An 18002-nucleotide genomic window follows, 5' to 3' on the forward strand; every position below is an offset into this window, starting at 1 on the left:
CAGGGCAGTAGCATTTTCCACACTTAGTATATGTGCAAGATACTGGGAGATGCTAACTAAAGGAGGTTGCTTTCAAATATGTTAGAGAAGGTACCTATATTATTCTGCAAAAAGAAAAGACTGCCATTCCTACATGCCCATAATAGCTTTGCAAATACAATTAAAAGGAAATGAACTCCCCATTAAACTTTAATGATGGGAGGGGAGAGGTGTTGTTTTGTAGCTTAAGGGTGATAGGTATTTTGGCTCTCTCTATTGGGCATGGAGAAGTTCAGATATACATATAATGACTGAGTGTCTATAGAATCACAAATTCTATCCATAAGCATTATAGTATCAGTGTGTTAATGGGCTAAATTGCAACAATTTAGCCCAACTATGTTTTCATTTGCAGGCTTACAGAAAGCTTGAGAAATATGTGCCTTTCCACAGAGCTGCCCTGCTTTCATTGCGAAGGTATTTGTTATCCAAATCCATCTGTTAATTGGGTGGCTTTAGGGAGCTGGCTCATGGAATAACACTGGGGGCCTAGAAGTAGTGCTGTCTGAAGGAAGTTAGGGCCAGGGATTCTCCTCCCTAAGCAAAAAAAAGATTAGAAAGCTCTCTTCCATATTTGCAAATTAGCCAAATCTTGTTAGTTTGGAAACACTATAGAATATGTTGCAAATTTTACAACATATGTCGCTTATTGTTAATAACTATTGTTGAAGTATGAACATAGTCTACTTCTACAATATTTTTTATATAATAGTTGCAGCATCCAATTATACAATAGTAATTGCGAATAATTATACCAAACCTCAGTCTGTTTTATGACTATTTCTCACACGGAGCTCGTATACTCTATATAAACACCATCTGCATCAAACATAAAACCCTTGGTTACTGTAAGAATACAGACTTACAAAACATAGCTTATTAGGTCTTAAGGGCCATGCAGTTCTGTGGCTATTAGTAATGTCTCTTCACAAACCCACATCAATTAAATGACTTACCCCTTCAAGAGCTATGGCCCTGCTCCATTGAATTCGGGCTTAGTAACTTGTTCAGCTCTTACTTATTGCAAGAATCTTCGCCTGAGTCCCCAAACCCTAACAGAGCTTTTGTTTGCTGTTAAACGTGCTTAATTTGTCCTGCGGCATTCTGCCCCACATCCCCAGTATGTTCAGAGATGATTAAGCGCTTGAGGTTGACAGAGTAGTGCTTCCCAAATTTCTCTTAGTGAATAGCTATTGAGGTGTTATAGAGTACCAGACTGCTCCTCCAGAATACCAAAGTGTAGTCTTTCCCTCTACAGAGGCCCCTTGCTAAGTATAAAGTACAAACAATGAAAATGAAAAGCAAGTGAAAGAAAGGATGAAAGAAAGAGAGAAGAAAAGAAAAAAAGAAAGAGAACAGAAAAAAAAAGAAAAAACGACTTTGGTCTCTAAACACATTTGTGGGTCAAGAACTAAAACCTCTTGTGATAACTACACAACCCTCTGTTGTTCTCCCTAAGAGAGTTTGACCTCAGGAGAATTAAACAAAGAACTTACTTTGTCCTATAAGTAGACAAGTAAGCTGTTCTATAGCAATAAACAAACTTCAGATATGACCCATGAATAAACAGTCGAAAATGTTCCCAGGAATTAAACAATCAAAGCAAGCCAATTTGTACTAATGTTTTTGAAAAGTGTTTCTGATTTGATTGGTTGGCAGAATACAGCAGAGTAATTGAGCCATGGCACCTCACCTCTCTATCGATTAACCAGAACAAAATAACACTGTCATTTTCTTTAACAAATTTCAATCATGAATAATTTCCCTGAGGCACGGCATGGTTCCCTTGCCAATCAAGATTTCAATGCTCCAAGATGTGTGAAAACATACCATTTTCATGCAAACTCTATCTCTGAAAAACAGTCTGAGGACTTTTCATTTTCTTCATGCAAAGAGGATATTAAACTTTCGATGGAATTGTCTCTTTGTTAAAAAAAAAAAAAAAAAAAAAGCTATGGCTACCAAAATTTATCCTACAAAATCATAACATATTAGAGCTGGAAGAAATCTTAGAGATTAATTCATCTAATCTCTTTCCCACTTCTACCCCCAATTTGGGAGATGAGAAAACTAAGGTCTGGAGAGAAGAGACTTATCCAGGATCATGATACTAAGTCACAGAGTTGGGATCAGAACCCTGGCTCCTAATATAATACTCTTTCTGCTATATCATTGCCTCTCTTCAAGAAAAAATTAAATAACACAATTGGGAATTACATTTAAAAAATAGAAATGTTTATTTTGCTAGTTCTTCTATACTATCAGGAATTGTCTGAATATCTAAAGATCTTCATTATTTGGAATGTTAAAGGTAAGTAAGTGGTCAGAATTGCTATAATTTCCTTAGATGCCATTATTTGCCTCTTCGGACTAACTACTCAAACTCAATTAAAGAAATAGCAGGATTAAGAATGGTCACTGAGAGGAAGAGAAGAAAAGGGCACAGGGCCACAGACCCAAGATATTATAGGAAATTAACAAATTAGTCATCAAAGAAGAATTAGAGAATAGCCTTATGTTTGTTCATTAGAACATCCTGAAACTCAACAATTCTATTCTCCATTGTCAAATAAATCTTTTCTGGTCACTTAAGATGACTTGAACAGAAATTGGCTGAAAAAACAAGTAGAGAATATACTAAAAACAAGAACTGGACCTTAATAGCAATTTAGTCAGTGATGCTAACTTTATTTTCAAGCTAATAGGGACAGTTTTTTGAGTGACTTACCTGAAGTCATACAAAGATTCCAAATGATCAGTTTACCAAAATGCTTTGCTGCCCTGCCTACCACACATGAATTATGCCAGATATTAGAAATAGTGTTATTTTCTGCATAGTGAAGCTGAATCACTACTCAGTCTTGGTAACTGAATATACACAAGTTTCTTTTGTTTGTTTTTGCCTGAGTTATTAAAATAATATAATAATGTCTCTTTGAGGTGAAAGAGAAGAAAGACTAAAGGAAGGTGACAAAATACTTTGTGCCTCTTTTGTTTAGAGACAATTACATATAATGGAAAGAACACTGAACTAGGAATAAAAAAAACAGATTCTAGTTCTGACTCAATGCCAAGAAGTCATATGACCTTGCCTCAATGTTTCAGCTGTAAAATGGGAAAAAATGATAGCTTCCCTTTTTGCAGTATCCTTGTGAAGACTTTGAGACACATTATATGTGAAGAAAAAACTCTGAAAGTTGCAAGTTATTTTTATGAATTATTCACTAAATTCAATATTCTTTTTAAAGAAGAATTTCATTTTCACTTTCATTTTGAGAAGCTTCTCCCATAGAAGTTGATTAAGATTTAGGGTAAATATTTTGTGTTGCATAAGGTTTCAAACAAAAACGATAAATAAATGGATAGATAGATAGGTAATAGTATGACCTTCTTCTTGATATTCCCATTTCTCTCAATTTGGAGACATCCTTGAAAGGTCTTTTGAATACACCTAGTTTACCAAAAATGAGGCAACCAAATCCTCTACTACATGGGTAGCAGAAAACCTCCTTTGCTTGACTGCTATGTCTTTAAAATTAGTGAGAGTGAACTGTTGTATTTCCTTTCTTTTTCCCTCTTTTAGACAATTCTTATTTGCTATCCAGAGGATAAAGATCGCAGTTTCATCTACAGTATGGATGCTCTGAACTGAGTCAACAAAAGAGGAAGGACTTTCCTTTTCCTACTCTCCTCTTTTACATAGACTCTGAGAAAAGGGACCAGAAGTGTTTGTTTCTGATTCTTATAGATGAATCCCAAGGGACTTAAGTTCAAGCAAAAATGACTTTGAAACAGGATTGGAGTGTAGCAACAGTTCAGAATGGAAACCCTAAGAAGCCAGGAGGGCTGGAACTTGAGCTCCAAGGTGAATTTAAGACTTGGAACTGGAACTGCTCAATGGGAAGTGAACTAAAATAGGAACCTAATCTTCTCCTCCTTGGAGACTAAAGTGGTAGATTTTTAGAAGGGCAATTATGTCTCTTCCATGGGGGGAATAAATTTGTATATTTATGATTATACTTTTTGAACTAAATATTAACTGTGAAAAGCAAATATGACTGTTACTGATTAAATGGAACTGAGGGAGAGGGACCTACCAACTCCTCTATGACTGAGGAAACCTTGTGGCAAGGATGGAGAATAAAGGGAGAGTCTAGACCTCTCTCTCTACCACTCAAATTATCTTAAATAGTCTGAAGAACCCTTGGAGAGGAATGAAATTTAATCTACCTGGCCTTCAAGTAGTAAAGGCCAGGTGGTCTCTGTTGCACATCATTTAACAAGTTCAAGGACTGATGAGGCACTTACTGGTGACAAAATGACTTTCTTTTTTATGGCTAAAATCTATGAAATAATTTACACTTCATACTAATGGAGGATAGTCTAGGCCTTGCACCTCAAAAATACATTTAATGTGTTGTGAGACATATTTATCTTTTCTCGTGCACTTGAGCAACCAAAGGAAGGGCAAAAAAGTGAAAAGCAGACAGGATATATCTTTAGTTATACACATAAATATTTAAAATGCTGAGAAATATTTTCAAATATCCTTTCTTTTTTTTTGCTTCCTTCCTCCCTTCCTCCTTTTCTTCCTTTTTGTTTTCATTCTTGTTTCTGTTAGACAATTATTAATGCATCCTAAAAATAATTTAGAAGGAAGGAAGGAAGGAAGGAAGGAAGAAGGAAGGAAGGAAGGAAGGAAGGAAGGAAGGAAGGAAGGAAGGAAGGAAGGAAGGAAGAAAGGAAGGAAGGAAGAAGGAAGGAAGAAAGGAAAGAAGAAGAGATGGGTGTCACTAACTCCATTGTTTCTTAGCTGCTAAGTTTCACTTCCTCTTTGACAAATCATACTCTTGTTGAAGATGATTTATCTGAGCTTAAACACCTTAGTAAATCTTAGAACTCAAAGACAAGCTTTTCTTTTTTGAAACTTGCTCAAATGTAGAGTTTTATGTGGGGAGAGAATTTTAAAAATGTCACTTGAAAAATTCTATTTAATAAAGTAATAACTGGACTTGGAAAATGATGCTCACCTAAATGTATTATTTTTCCTAGGATATATCTATGGATAGTGCCAATATAGAATTGTTCAATTGAAATCAAGTAAAATATCACCAAGAAGATATATATCTAGAAAAGGGGATGCAGTAATCCTTTCCTTCCCTCCCTCCTCCCCTCCCTTCTTCCCTCCTTCCCTCCTCCCCTCCCTTCTTCCCTCCTTCCTTCCTTCCTCCCTTCTTCCCTCCTTCCCTCCCTTCTTCCCTCCTTCTTTCCTTCCCTCCCTTCTTCCCTCCTTCCTTCCTTCCCTCTCTTTTTCCCTCCTTCCTTCCTTCCCTCCCCCTTCCTGCCTTCCTTCTCTCCTTCCTTCTTTTCCTTCTCCTTCCTTCTCTCCTTTCCCTCCCTCTTTCCCTCCCTTTTTCCTTTCTTCCTTTCCTCCTCCCTTCCTTTCTTCCTTCCTCCCCTCCCTTCCTTCCTTCCTTTCTTCGTTCTTTTCTTCCTTCCTTTCCCTCTTTCCTTCCCTCCCTCCCTTCCTTCCTTCCTTCCCTCCCCATGTATCTTTCATTTTTTTTAATGAAAGATAACTGTTAGAGAGCCCATGTGCTTCACTGGTATTTATACTATGTTAAGAATAGATAAAAGAATAAGTATTTATAAAGCACTTACTGTGATGGAGGGGATTTTCCAAATGTTGAATATACAAATATAAAATCAAAAACTGTCCCTGCCTCAAGTAGCTTACATTTTAATAGGGAAAAGCAACACACATAGTGAAGTGGTAATCAGGAAGGGGCACTTTGAAACTGGAAATTTAAGAGAGATGGTAAATGAGGCCACGTATAGGAATATATGACACATCTCTTTTAGGAAAAATGGTGGAGTTGAATTGACCATGATGCTGGAAGTGCAGAAGGGTAGAATATAGGAGAGAAGGTCATATGGTTCATATCATGTCAACACTAAGTTTGCTTGAGAGTAGAAAGTGAAGTGAAATATGGTTGGAACATGCCTGAAAGAGGTCAGGTGTGTCAATCAGTGATCATGATAAGAGGACTTTGAAGTGGAAGGTCTAAAATTGAAAAGGTGAAACCTAATGTAGAGTAGTCTCTGGTCCAGGTGTCATGGTGATTAATACAACTATCAAAAACATCTCCAGGAAGGCCACTGGCTCACTGGATAAATCCACTGCACAGGATTAAAGGGAGAGATGAACAAAAGTTTCATTGGATGATCTTCCATAACATTTATATGTTAGTATGGAACAGTCCAAAAGGGCTCAAAATATGAAGTCCAGATAGAACTTAGTTCAATTTTTACCTCTGATGCTTACAAATAAGCAAGTCCCTGGGGACAAATCACTTAGCTTCTCTGGGACTCAGTGTTCTCATCTGTAAAATGGGAGTAATAATATACTTCAGAGGACCATTGGTTCTAAAAATTAAAGGAGACAATATATGTTAAGCGCTTTGCAAATCCTAAAGCACTAAAGAAACGTCAGCTATTATTAACATTTTGAATCATATATAGTATCCTAAAAGTCTTAGAACAGTTTTAAACTTTAATACCCTAGAACTACCCTAATACTTTTGGGACACATTGTGCTGATATATTATTATTGAAGAGATCACATATTCATATTGAAGTACAAAATGTTTAATGATGCTATTAATGATAATGAATAAGATTAATTGCTTACATTTTAGCCTTACAAAGTGCTTTGTTCATAACAATTCCATGAAATAGGTAATTTTTTTTTCCATTTTATGGATGAGAAAACTGAGGCTTGGGGAAATGAAATGACATGACCAAGGTCATCCAACTATTGAGTAAAAATGCTGGAATTTTAAAGCAGATGAACGGAGACAAGGATCTTTATACCATGTCATGCTGCCTAAACAAATATTCAGGCATTTTATTCATATTAGAACAGAAAGAATATAGGGAGCTAACTTTAATTTACACACCAATACTTTTAAGTATATTTTCTTCAGTAACTTCCATCACACATTTTTAAAGCTACCATCTAAACAATTATCCTATTTAACTTCTGCCTACTTAGCCCATTAATGTTTGCTATTACTGAGTGTGCGTGTTTCTGTGGCAGCAAAACTCATAAAGTGTACCCGGAGACTAGAGTGATGGATTACATGTACATGCTGTGTCATATCCAATTAACTCAAATTGACTGTACACCTCATTATGCTGTTAGTGCATGGAAGATCAATAAATATGGAGAAAATCCAACCCATCCTTCTCCTTTCCCATCCAATTCTAGTAGGTCTGAGACAGATCATGCTACTATGATGTGTATACTGCTGCTAACGCGGGCAGGTGGTGCATAGACACCATTCAAACTTGGCCTATTCAATCCAAACTCCTCTAACTCTCCATTCATGCATAGCAAAACACCATCTGGTCCTATTTTGCCTCCAGCAATCACAGCTGACCAAAAACGATAATAACAGCTGTTGCAAAACAAAAGCCAAACAAAAAGGGGGGTGGGGGAGGGAAAGGTTAGAATGAAGTCCAGTGCTGAAAAATACTCCATGAAGGGAGAAATGGAAAAGAAGCCATTCAGATGTCGAAAGCCCACTGAATGAGGCAGCAGAAGACTCCTGGTTAAACCTGAGATACAAATCCATCTGTCTAGAAAACCATCAAACATCAATAGTTAGGTGGTAATATATTGTTGAAATTATACTGCATAAAGGCATTTAAGCTTTTGTTCTTTCACTTAGGAACTAATGACCCCATGTCAGCTAAAAATGAAAACTCCTTATGTTCTTTCATCATATGGCAGCATAGGTTAATGCAAGAGTAGAACATAGTTAGCCAGAGTAATAAAATATCTTCCATGGAAGGGGAGAGGGAGGGAAGGGGGACTTATTAATGTCAGAAGAGAAAGCACCACTTAAGAGGTACAGAATTTCAATGTCACACTAATCAGACACTATGTCTTTCTCATGTCCATTTTTCATCATCATGATTTATTTCCAGTTATTTCTAACCTGTAACAAAAAGTGCACCAAGTTACTTAAGTAATAGGGATACGAACAGTCACACGTTTAAATTGAAATACAAGCTGTTTCACAATATGCTTTGGAGGATCTTGTGAAATATATTTTGGTAACAAGGTTGAGGATTATTTTTTCATGATTCAAGTCTTTGACATTTTAAATGTACAGTTCTGTCTTGTGATTAATGTATGTGTGTGTGCACACATGCATGCGTGTATGTATATGTGTATGTGTAAGTGTATGTTGGAGTAATTAAACTATTTTTCTTGGAATTGGCTATTAGTAGTTTAGCAGCACTTAATCAAATGTGATAAAACCAAGATTTATAAAATCATTTAATGGATGTAATAACACCTGCTTATAACTGCAAACTGTTGAAAACAGACTTCACTTGCAATTAACTCTTATCACTAGTGACAATTTTTCCAAGCGATACTTCATGGGCTTTCAATATGACAATTACAGAACAATACACAATTACTGTCACATGTAGTTTAGCAATTAATTTTGAAGACATTTGTCTAAAGGTTTCAAAACAGAATATATAATGCTTCTCATTGTTATGTGATGCTGGTTTCAATTCACAGAAAAAATTTACAACCATTTCTGCTTGTGAGATATCTATTGCCAGAAGATCTCTCTTTTGTGAAATAATCATTCCCTTATAGATGTTATTAGGTACGATTCTTAGACTGTTTCAGCACCGATATCTGTCAACTAATACATCTTATGAAAAGCTTCAATTTAGACATACATTTTTCTACTGCAAGAAATCTATAAATTTATAATTAGAATCTCTTGCTGTTCAATATTTGTACATAATATGGGAGTACCAGAGGATTATGAAATATTGAAAGCTGAATTCATTATTAATAACCCATAACATACAGTAAATATTCTTTGAGCCACAACAGCAACTTTCAGGAATTCATACTCCATTATTTGTGTATATCTTTCTTACATATAATAGCTATGGACATCACCTCTCACATTCATTCTTTCCAGATTAGGATGCTGGTCAGGCTTGACACTTGCTGTTTTTAATTTTCATTTTATCATAAGCAGTTTAAGACTGTTGCCAGTGGTAATTTGCAATTTTTATCAAGACCTCTTCATTATAGCTTCTGACAGGACAGATGCTGTAATTAATCATGCAAGACAACTGGGGATAGTGGCCATACTGCTCTCATAGCAGAGCTTCTCCAGAGGGGGAAAAAATGAGGGGGTGGGGGCTAAGATGGGAGGTACAGAAAAAAAGTATTTATATTCCAGAATAAACATTCACCAACCACATTTAAGCAAGGAATACCAGAAATGCCAGCAGGTACTAAATACGACGTCTGTTTTTTTTTTTTTTTTTTTTTTTTTTTAATGATTTTTTAACTGTATTTTATGCTTTTAAAAATATATAATGAAATGCAAGTTTTTTGGTGAAGCAATTTGAATTCTAGGCTAATTTTAACATTTTCTACTTAATATGGAAGAGTATACTTGAGTTCCAATGAAACTTAATGTGGTACCTTTGTACATGCTAAATTTTAAAGACTCCAATTGAAATGTGATGTCTATTTTTTATTAGAAAAGTAAAAGATTCTTTCATCAAAACACAGTCTGAGTATTTTTTTTACTGAAATGTGTTTATTCTATAGCAAGATAAAAGCATTTTTTTTAGTTAAGCAAAATACAAACAACTTAATTGCTGCTATCAACTCATAAAAAAGTATAAAATAGCATAAACACACAATAAGCAACGTAGCAACGAATGGTTTATGTTACCAGTGTTTACATTAAAGCCTCCTTTATGAAAATTTTACAACACGTGATAGGAAAACTTACAACATTTAAAGAAATTATTTACATTGATTATTCAGATGTAGAGCTTCTTTTAAATATTCTACTGGTATTACAGCATAATAAAAAAACTCTTGCATTTTTAAAATCTTAACTTTTGTAATAACTGTTTTCATTTAAGTGCATTTCCCTTTTAAAAATACAGTGTTTTTATTTTTTGAAACTTTTCACTCAAAACACGGAATATAATATTCACATTTGTTTTCTAATTAGAATGGATATAATGGAATAACAGTGGTAATATATTTTGTTACAACAGATGCTGTGGTTTGAGGAAATCATGGATAAAAGCGAACATTTAATCACTCTCATTTGCTTTTCTGAACAGTTTTAAGAACAAAAATAATAGCTTTGGCAAAAGTCTGTGATTTACATTATTTTTCTCCATGACAAAAAATGCCATCAACTATTCACATCATACAAATGTTTGTATGAAATTGAGTCTTCATTTTACAGGTAGTTACAACTGTGCTTTTAAGGGCTTCATGAGTTCAAACTGCCTTGAAGTGCATTCATTCATTCTTCGAGAAATAAGGACTATATTATATAACTCTGAAAGGCCAGTCTACAGTCATCATAATGTCCCATATTTATTAGACCATTGGATTCACATATTGTAGATAAAGCTTGAATAAATTAAAAAGGCATCACATGAAAGCGCACAGCTTTTCTTTTCTTTAAAAACCAAATGATTTATAGTTAGCTAAAAGATGATACACAGCTACATTGTAGTTCTTTATTGCCTATCTGATAGACACTTCAGAGGACCATTGACCTGTTATGCACACCTGCATAACCACCATCAACAATTTACAGTTTCAGCCAAATATGGTTTACCCTTACATCTTATCCTCCCAAACAAATGCAAATCAATTTTGCACTATTTATCTTCAGAAAATACTGACCTGTGACAATACTTGAGTCTGTGTCTGGGCCTGTATTTGTGACTGGTGCTGCTGAGGTGCTGGCTGGGGACTTCCAATAGCAGGAATGGGCGAAGTTATCTGTGAAGCTACAGGGGAATGTTGCCGAGGAGAAGGCTGAGACTGGTGCTGCATGTGTTGCATTTGCTGCTGCTGTATTTGTTGCAACTGAATATGCTGCAGCTGCTGCTGCATTTGCTGTTGACTGATTTGCTGGATGTGTTGTTGCTGTTGCAAGTGTTGTTGCATGTGGTGTTGAAAATGCTGCTGTTGCATTTGCTGTTGTATTTGCTGATGCATTTGATGCTGATGCAATTGTTGCTGTTGCATCTGTTGCAGTTGCTGCTGCTGCAACTGTATCTGATGCTGCTGGGTTTGCACTGAAGGGCTCACTTGAGTTGAAGATGGTGTGGCAACCATGGTTGTTCCCATTGAGCTAATTAACGGTGCAGAAATGTTTGTTGGCATGTTGGCTGCGATGGTAACAGAAGCTACAATCTGATTCATTGGAAGTCGCATGGTTAAGGGGTTAGGAGCAATTGCCCTGGGAAGTGACTGTTGAAGAGTCTGAGGAGATGCTGACACTGGTGTATGTTGAGAAAGAGGAGTATTCAGGAGAAGAGAGGATGATAAATTAGTAGATGCCAGAGTCTGCTGTACAGAACGAATTGTCTGTGCTTCTGCCGATTCTGCAGCAGCCTGTATTTTTTTAAAAAGTTTCAGAATTTTAAAAAATGAACACAAATGTAAGCATATCAAATCCTTGATATATGTGTGTATCTATAGATAAATTGATAAAATATATAAAGAACTTTTCACTTAAGTGATTACTAATAAGTACTTGAAAAATCTATTTTTTTTTAATTCTGAAAACAATACACAACACCAAACAGCACAAAAATGTTCACTGGGATATTTAGTATGATATTAATAAAAATAACAATTGGATTTCTTAGCTAATACAAGTTAAAAGACCTTAAAATCTTATTTTTCCCCTTTATCAAAACATCCCTGAAATTAATTAATAGATTGTCATGAATTTCTTTCTACTTAATCTGTTTAGACATAGAAGAGGACACTCAGCATCCAGAAAGAACTGGATAACTTATTCCATCCAGATTTAGGGGTTAGAAATTGGGTATTTCTGAAAATTCACTTTGTGCCAATACCACATAACTGTCCAACAATATACCATCTTCTACCACATAAAACTCGGATTAGGTTATGTAGTTTTAATTCTTTACTCTTATCTTTTACATAATTCATGCTTAAGAAAAAGTATAGCTTTTATTATTTCCCTATCTCAGTTGGTAAATTATGAATCAATCTATTATTAATCACCCACTATATACCAGATACTAAACTTCCCTGCCTTCAAGGAACATATCAAGGGAGAAAACAAGGATTCCTTTATATATGTAAATCTAAAATATGTATGTATGTAAATCCAAAATATGTATGTATATAAATCCTAAATATGAGGTAATTTGGATGGGAAGGCACCAGCAACTATGATATAATAAAGCAAGGACTTATGTAAAAGATGGCATTTGAACTAAGCTTTAAAAAAAATTATTCTAAGAGATGGGCATGAACAAATAGTGCATTGCAGGTATAGGAGACAGCCTTTGCAAAGGTAGAAAGACAAAGGATAGAATGCAGTAAGTATATTACAATAGGTAGGTCAATTTGGCTAAATTGTAGACTATTTGAAGGGGAATAATTTTTAATAAATTTAGAAAAGTAGGCTGGAAGCAAATTAACCTAACAAAGAAGGCTGATTTGATCCTAAATACAAGAGGGAGCCAGCAGACCATTTTATAAAAAGCAAGTAACATGGTCAAGTCTTGTATTAGGAATATTCTCTTTGGCAGTTGAATGGAACATGGAATGGAGTGGAGAAAAGGCTTGAGACAAAGGGATCTATTAGAAAGATTTTGATATAGGGGAGGGTCTGAACTACAGTGTAGTTCTCTGAGTGTAGAGAAGAAAATGAACGCCACACAACAATATCTAGGTAAAAATTATCAGATACATGGGAGAAGTAAATGGGATCAAGATGATTCTAAGATGGTAAACTTTAGTAAATGTAATGATAATGGTGCCTTTAATAGAAATAAGGAGAGTTTTAGGGGAAGAGAATGACTTGTTTGGGGGCGGATTAAATTTGAAATGCCTAAAGAGCAATCAATGGCAAATATTAAATAGGCAGTCAGAGCAAAGAACTAGAGCTCAAGAGAGAGAGTAGGGAAAGGTATGAAAGATGGAGAGAACACTTGAAATAACAGAAATGGGGAATGTGATAATCAATTGAGGAAGAATAAAAAATAGTCTTGCTTTAGTGAGGGTTCCTCACATTGGTCCAAATTCCTCTATCATCCCTAAATGGTATGTGAAAAGAACAGTAGGAAGCAGATGGTAAAGATAATTCAGGGCTAAGCTTTTAAAAGACAGGAAATAAAAGAAACAGAACAAGGGTCATAAGATTCAGGAATGGAGAAAAGTATCAATCTGAATTAGTCAATTATAAGGTCAATGTTAAGAAAGACAGGTCTAAGTGACTCACTGAAAATTGTTGTCATTTTTTTAGACATATATAACTCTGTAACCCCATTTGGGGTTTTCTTGGCAGAGATTATGGAGTGGTTTGACATTTCCTTCTCTAGCATTAGTTACAAGCCTTAAGAGATGGGGGAAACTGAAGTAAACAGGGTTAAATGAGTTGCCCAAGGTCACTCAGCTAGGAAGTGTCTGAGGCCAGATCTGAACTCAGGAAAAAAAAAAATCTTGACTCCAGGCCAGTACTCTATACAATGTACTATCTACTTGCTCCACTGACAAATACATGGGCTGAAAGATGTGTAGAATGTATTGATGACACCTCTTCCTGGGAGTTCAAGAATGCTATAGAAAAAGACAGAAGTGCTCTTGTTGACTATGGTTTGGAGTAGGTTTGCCAGCACTTAGGGGACTTAATATTAATAGAAGATATTTTACAAATGGTATGGAAAGTCTTCAGGAGTTTGAGGACAAAAAACAAAGCACAGATTAAAAAAGAATTAAGTATAAGGAATTATAGGTTACATTAAGAAAGGAGAATTTTGGAAATCTTGAATATGGAAACAAAATACTTGTGACTAACACTCAGATCAAGTAGCCAGATCATCTTTCTGTGTGAGGATGTAAGTCATGGGAGCAGAGGATAATAATGAATTTGGAGGTCACGTAAGTGAGGTAATAACAATTTGTAAAACATGACCTAAATTATCTGTCTCAGTTCAAATAGTGTTCCAATGGATTATGCTCAAATTTGTTATAAGGTTTTGTTTGTTTTAAATGGAAAGGGGGCTGGTGATAGTAACAAGAGGCTAGAAAATGAAAAAAAAATGAAATATATAAAAAAGACAGAAAGAAAAGAGGATCATTGTACTTTTTAACTTTGAAAAAGTTAACAACAATAATTAGAATTTATTTAGCACTTACTACATACCAAGAATTTGAATAAATACTATCTTATTTGATCACAACAACTCTGAGAGATGGGTGTTATTATTATTATCTTTATTTTATAGATGAGGAAATTAAGACAATCAGAGGTGAAATGGCTTGTCCAGATCACAGAGGTAATAGTAAGTGTTTTTGTCTAGATTTGAACTTAGGGCTTCCCGACTCTAAACCTGATATTTTATCCACTGCAGTACTTACCTGCCCCAGGGGAAAAAAAAAGGGAGAATAAGAATAGAATACAGAAAAGCAGGACTTTTAAAAAACTGATATGTAGGATTTATTACATAATTTTGAAAAGAAATGCAAACTGTATGTGATATAACTGTCAGATTCATAAGCAACTCTTTCTTTTGTTTTTATCTGTAAATAAAAATACTCATATTTGTTGATATTTGTCATGCTAAAAATAACCTCCAAAATTACTTTTTTATTAAAAAAAAAAAAAAGATTGGAAAAGTAAAAAGGATGATCTGGGCGCTAGTGGTTAACTCTTCTAGTATTCAAATAGGACAATAAATGTTCTTTATCTAGAATTCACAAAATCTTAGAGTTGGAAGGAAGCCAGTAGTTGATGTGGTCCATCTCTATAAACTGTATAGAAATCCCTTTCACTATGCCCTTAAGAAATGAATATCCAGTCTATACTTGAACATTTTCAGGGATGCACAATTCATTGTTTCACAATTGAATCCCTTATGGAGACAACTCTAATTGTTCTTTCTTAAGTGGGATAGTTATTTTGTAGTTAATTTTCTTCATTCATGTTATTCCTTTCTGGCAACTCCAATACAATGTAAGCTCTTTGAGGATAAAGATCACTTTGTTCTTGTCTTTGCTTCCCTAGCACATGACCCAGAAGCTCATGGAAAACTACAGAGTCAAAATAGACTTCCACATAAGGCCCCAACAATTTGGTCCATGCAGATCCACAATTTCTTGAAGTTACAAAAATAAATCTATTCCCTCTTCTACCTTACAATTCTTCCAATGAGCTACTTCATTCTCCTGAGGCTAACTATTCAAGGTGATTCAATTTTTTCTCCTATGATTTCCAGACCTAGAATATCCATCCTCCTTTAAATTTTTTTTTAATTTTAAATTTAATTTTATTAATTAATTTTAATTTTAATTATTCATATGTACATATGATTATTTAATTAATAATAACTCTAATTAATAAATAAATGTGATATTATATGTATACTTATATAACTAATTAAATTGAAATTTTTAAATATGGGGATTCCAAGACTTGTATACAATATATTGGATATTGTCTAATCAGTACAAAGACAGCTTTAAAATATATATAACTCATTAGATAGTTCATCAGTCCACATTATACTGTTGACTCATATTGAGCTGGTGGTCAACTAAATTTTTCTCCTGGATAAGTGCTGTTATTACAAGCTTCCCCATTTTTAAATTGTACAATTTATGTTTCATCCAAACACAAAATATTTAGCTCTACTAAATTTCATCTTTTTGATTTCAGCTTCTTTTTTGCCTATCAAAACTAGTTTGGATGGACAGTAAGTCAAACTCAGTATGATGATTGCTATGTTCCTATAAGGAAGCTAATTTTCACTTTCAAATGTATTCCACTTTTTATACTCATTTGCTAATGATCCATAAAAATTGCAACTGCTTTATTCCTGAATATGATCTTGTTTTTCCTGTTGATTTTTTAATCGGTATATACATAAAATCTAAGAGCTTGTATATAATTGTCACTTTTGATTAGTTAGTATCTCTGAGATCACAGTACATCATCAAATTGATCTAAATCCAAGTAAGATTTTTTTTTTCTCCACAATTTACATGGATAATGTTTGTATTTCATTCTATTCTGTATGGTAATTGTAGAATAGCAAATGTTAAAATATTAAATATCACATGTTAACTATAAATTTAGTATAGTAACTATGGCATATTTGCTGTATGGCATAACATATTTGTATATATACTCTATATCCATACTAGAAGATAAGCTCTCTAATAATCAAAGCCATGTTTTAATCATGGGAGTTGCGAATAATGAAGAACTTGGAGATAAGGGGAATTAAAGTATATTAACATATATGTTCAAGTTTGCTAGAATAAGGGGAGAGACCTGGGGGGAGAAAAAACTGAAAGCCTCATAGGTACAAAATAGGTCCTTAATAACTATGTATTATCCACTTAGCTAAAGAGCAATTTCCAAATTATACTGGTATATAAAATAGTGGATAGCATTATAGGCTTAGAGTTTAGAGCAGGGTTCAAACCTGTCTCCAACTTGCTGTGTGACCCTGAACAAGTAACTTAACTTCTATGTATTTGGGGCAATGTCCTATGACTTAACTACTAAGTCAGAGATGGGTTCATTTCTGTATTTCACATATTCTAGTTGATTTTAATATAATGTCTATACACACATATAGATTTATAGATATAGATCATTTCCTTACATTAAAGATACAATATCACTTTTCTGATTCCAGAATAATAATTTAAAAGCAGAATTGATCTGCCTCAATGGTAAGTTAAAAGCCTCGTAATTCAAAAGAATATAATCAGAACTGAAAGGGATTTGATATGTCTGTCAGTTTACATTTTTGAGGAAATGGGGATCCTGGATTTGCATGACTTGTGCTCTGTGTCACTAACATAGTCTTGTCATTCAAGATCTGAATCCAAGGTTCTCTGATTCAAGTCAGCAATCTTTCAATACATCCCAATGCTTTCTTAATATGATTTGATTCCATGATTAATACATTTAGAGGTTTATTTTGTATCTTCATATATAGGCATTTCCTACCTTTTTCTGCTTTGTATATAATACATTCAATTATTTTTGTTTAATTGCTCTTCATTCCTCAGTCCTCCTCTTTAATTTTTCTTTCCATAATTTCTGCTAATTTTTGAACATAAAGCAAATAACTTACATATTCAGAATAGTGTCTATAGATGTCTTAAGTCTATTAAAGATGTTTTGAAATTTCTTTTTTAAAGTCCTCCATACTGACATAGTAAATGCTTTTTACAGCTTTCCAATGAAGTGTGGAGTGCTCTGAGAATGCTTGACAAAGTTAAAACTTAAGAACATCTATCACACTGCTTTGTGGCCTTTATTTGTTCTGATACCAAGCAGCTACAATTTCACTTTAAACAGAAGAGGTAAAAATAGAGAACATTTGGAATTAGCCTTTTAAAATATGCTTTTCATTGGCATAAACACAATCACAAATTTATACTGAGAATAGTACTTTGAGGCAGTTTCTAAAGTCAACAGAATGATTCTGAATCTTTTGCTAAGAAAAATTATTCAAAAGAAAAAAATCATTAATGAAAATTTAATTAGAAATCTTTTTAAGAGGCCTAAATCAGTTAAATCATATCCCCCTAACCTCTTCTAAATTCTAACAAAGCATCAAAATTATTATTAACTAAATCTTTAATAAATATTATCGCCAATGCTTAAGCTTTAGGTCAAATTTATAATTCATGATCATTGTAATTTTATGTCAAGTATGCATTATAACACAATAGATTAAGAAATGACTTTGACATCAGAAGCAACCTGGATTCAAACCTGATCTCTGACATAAATTGGCTATGTGATCCTGGGTAAGGGAATTAATTTTTCAGTGCCTCAAGCAACTCTCTAAGACTATAAGTTTAAGAGCAA

General features: G+C 34.2%; 1 protein-coding gene across 2 annotated transcripts in view; it reads right to left on the minus strand.

Moving 5' to 3' along the window:
• Positions 1 to 8000: 8000 nt before the first annotated feature.
• The window catches only part of TOX3 (TOX high mobility group box family member 3), a 128376-nt gene continuing 118374 nt past the window's right edge, over positions 8001 to 18002 (minus strand). For both annotated transcript variants that reach the window (XM_051979831.1, XM_051979830.1), the window contains exon 7: positions 8001 to 11524. In XM_051979831.1, coding sequence (XP_051835791.1) covers positions 10793 to 11524 — 732 coding nt within the window. In that variant the 3' untranslated portion in view covers positions 8001 to 10792. The remainder of the gene's footprint in view (positions 11525 to 18002) is intronic.

Source organism: Antechinus flavipes, chromosome 2 (assembly GCF_016432865.1).
Source record: "Antechinus flavipes isolate AdamAnt ecotype Samford, QLD, Australia chromosome 2, AdamAnt_v2, whole genome shotgun sequence".
NCBI classification, from domain to species: domain Eukaryota; kingdom Metazoa; phylum Chordata; class Mammalia; order Dasyuromorphia; family Dasyuridae; genus Antechinus; species Antechinus flavipes.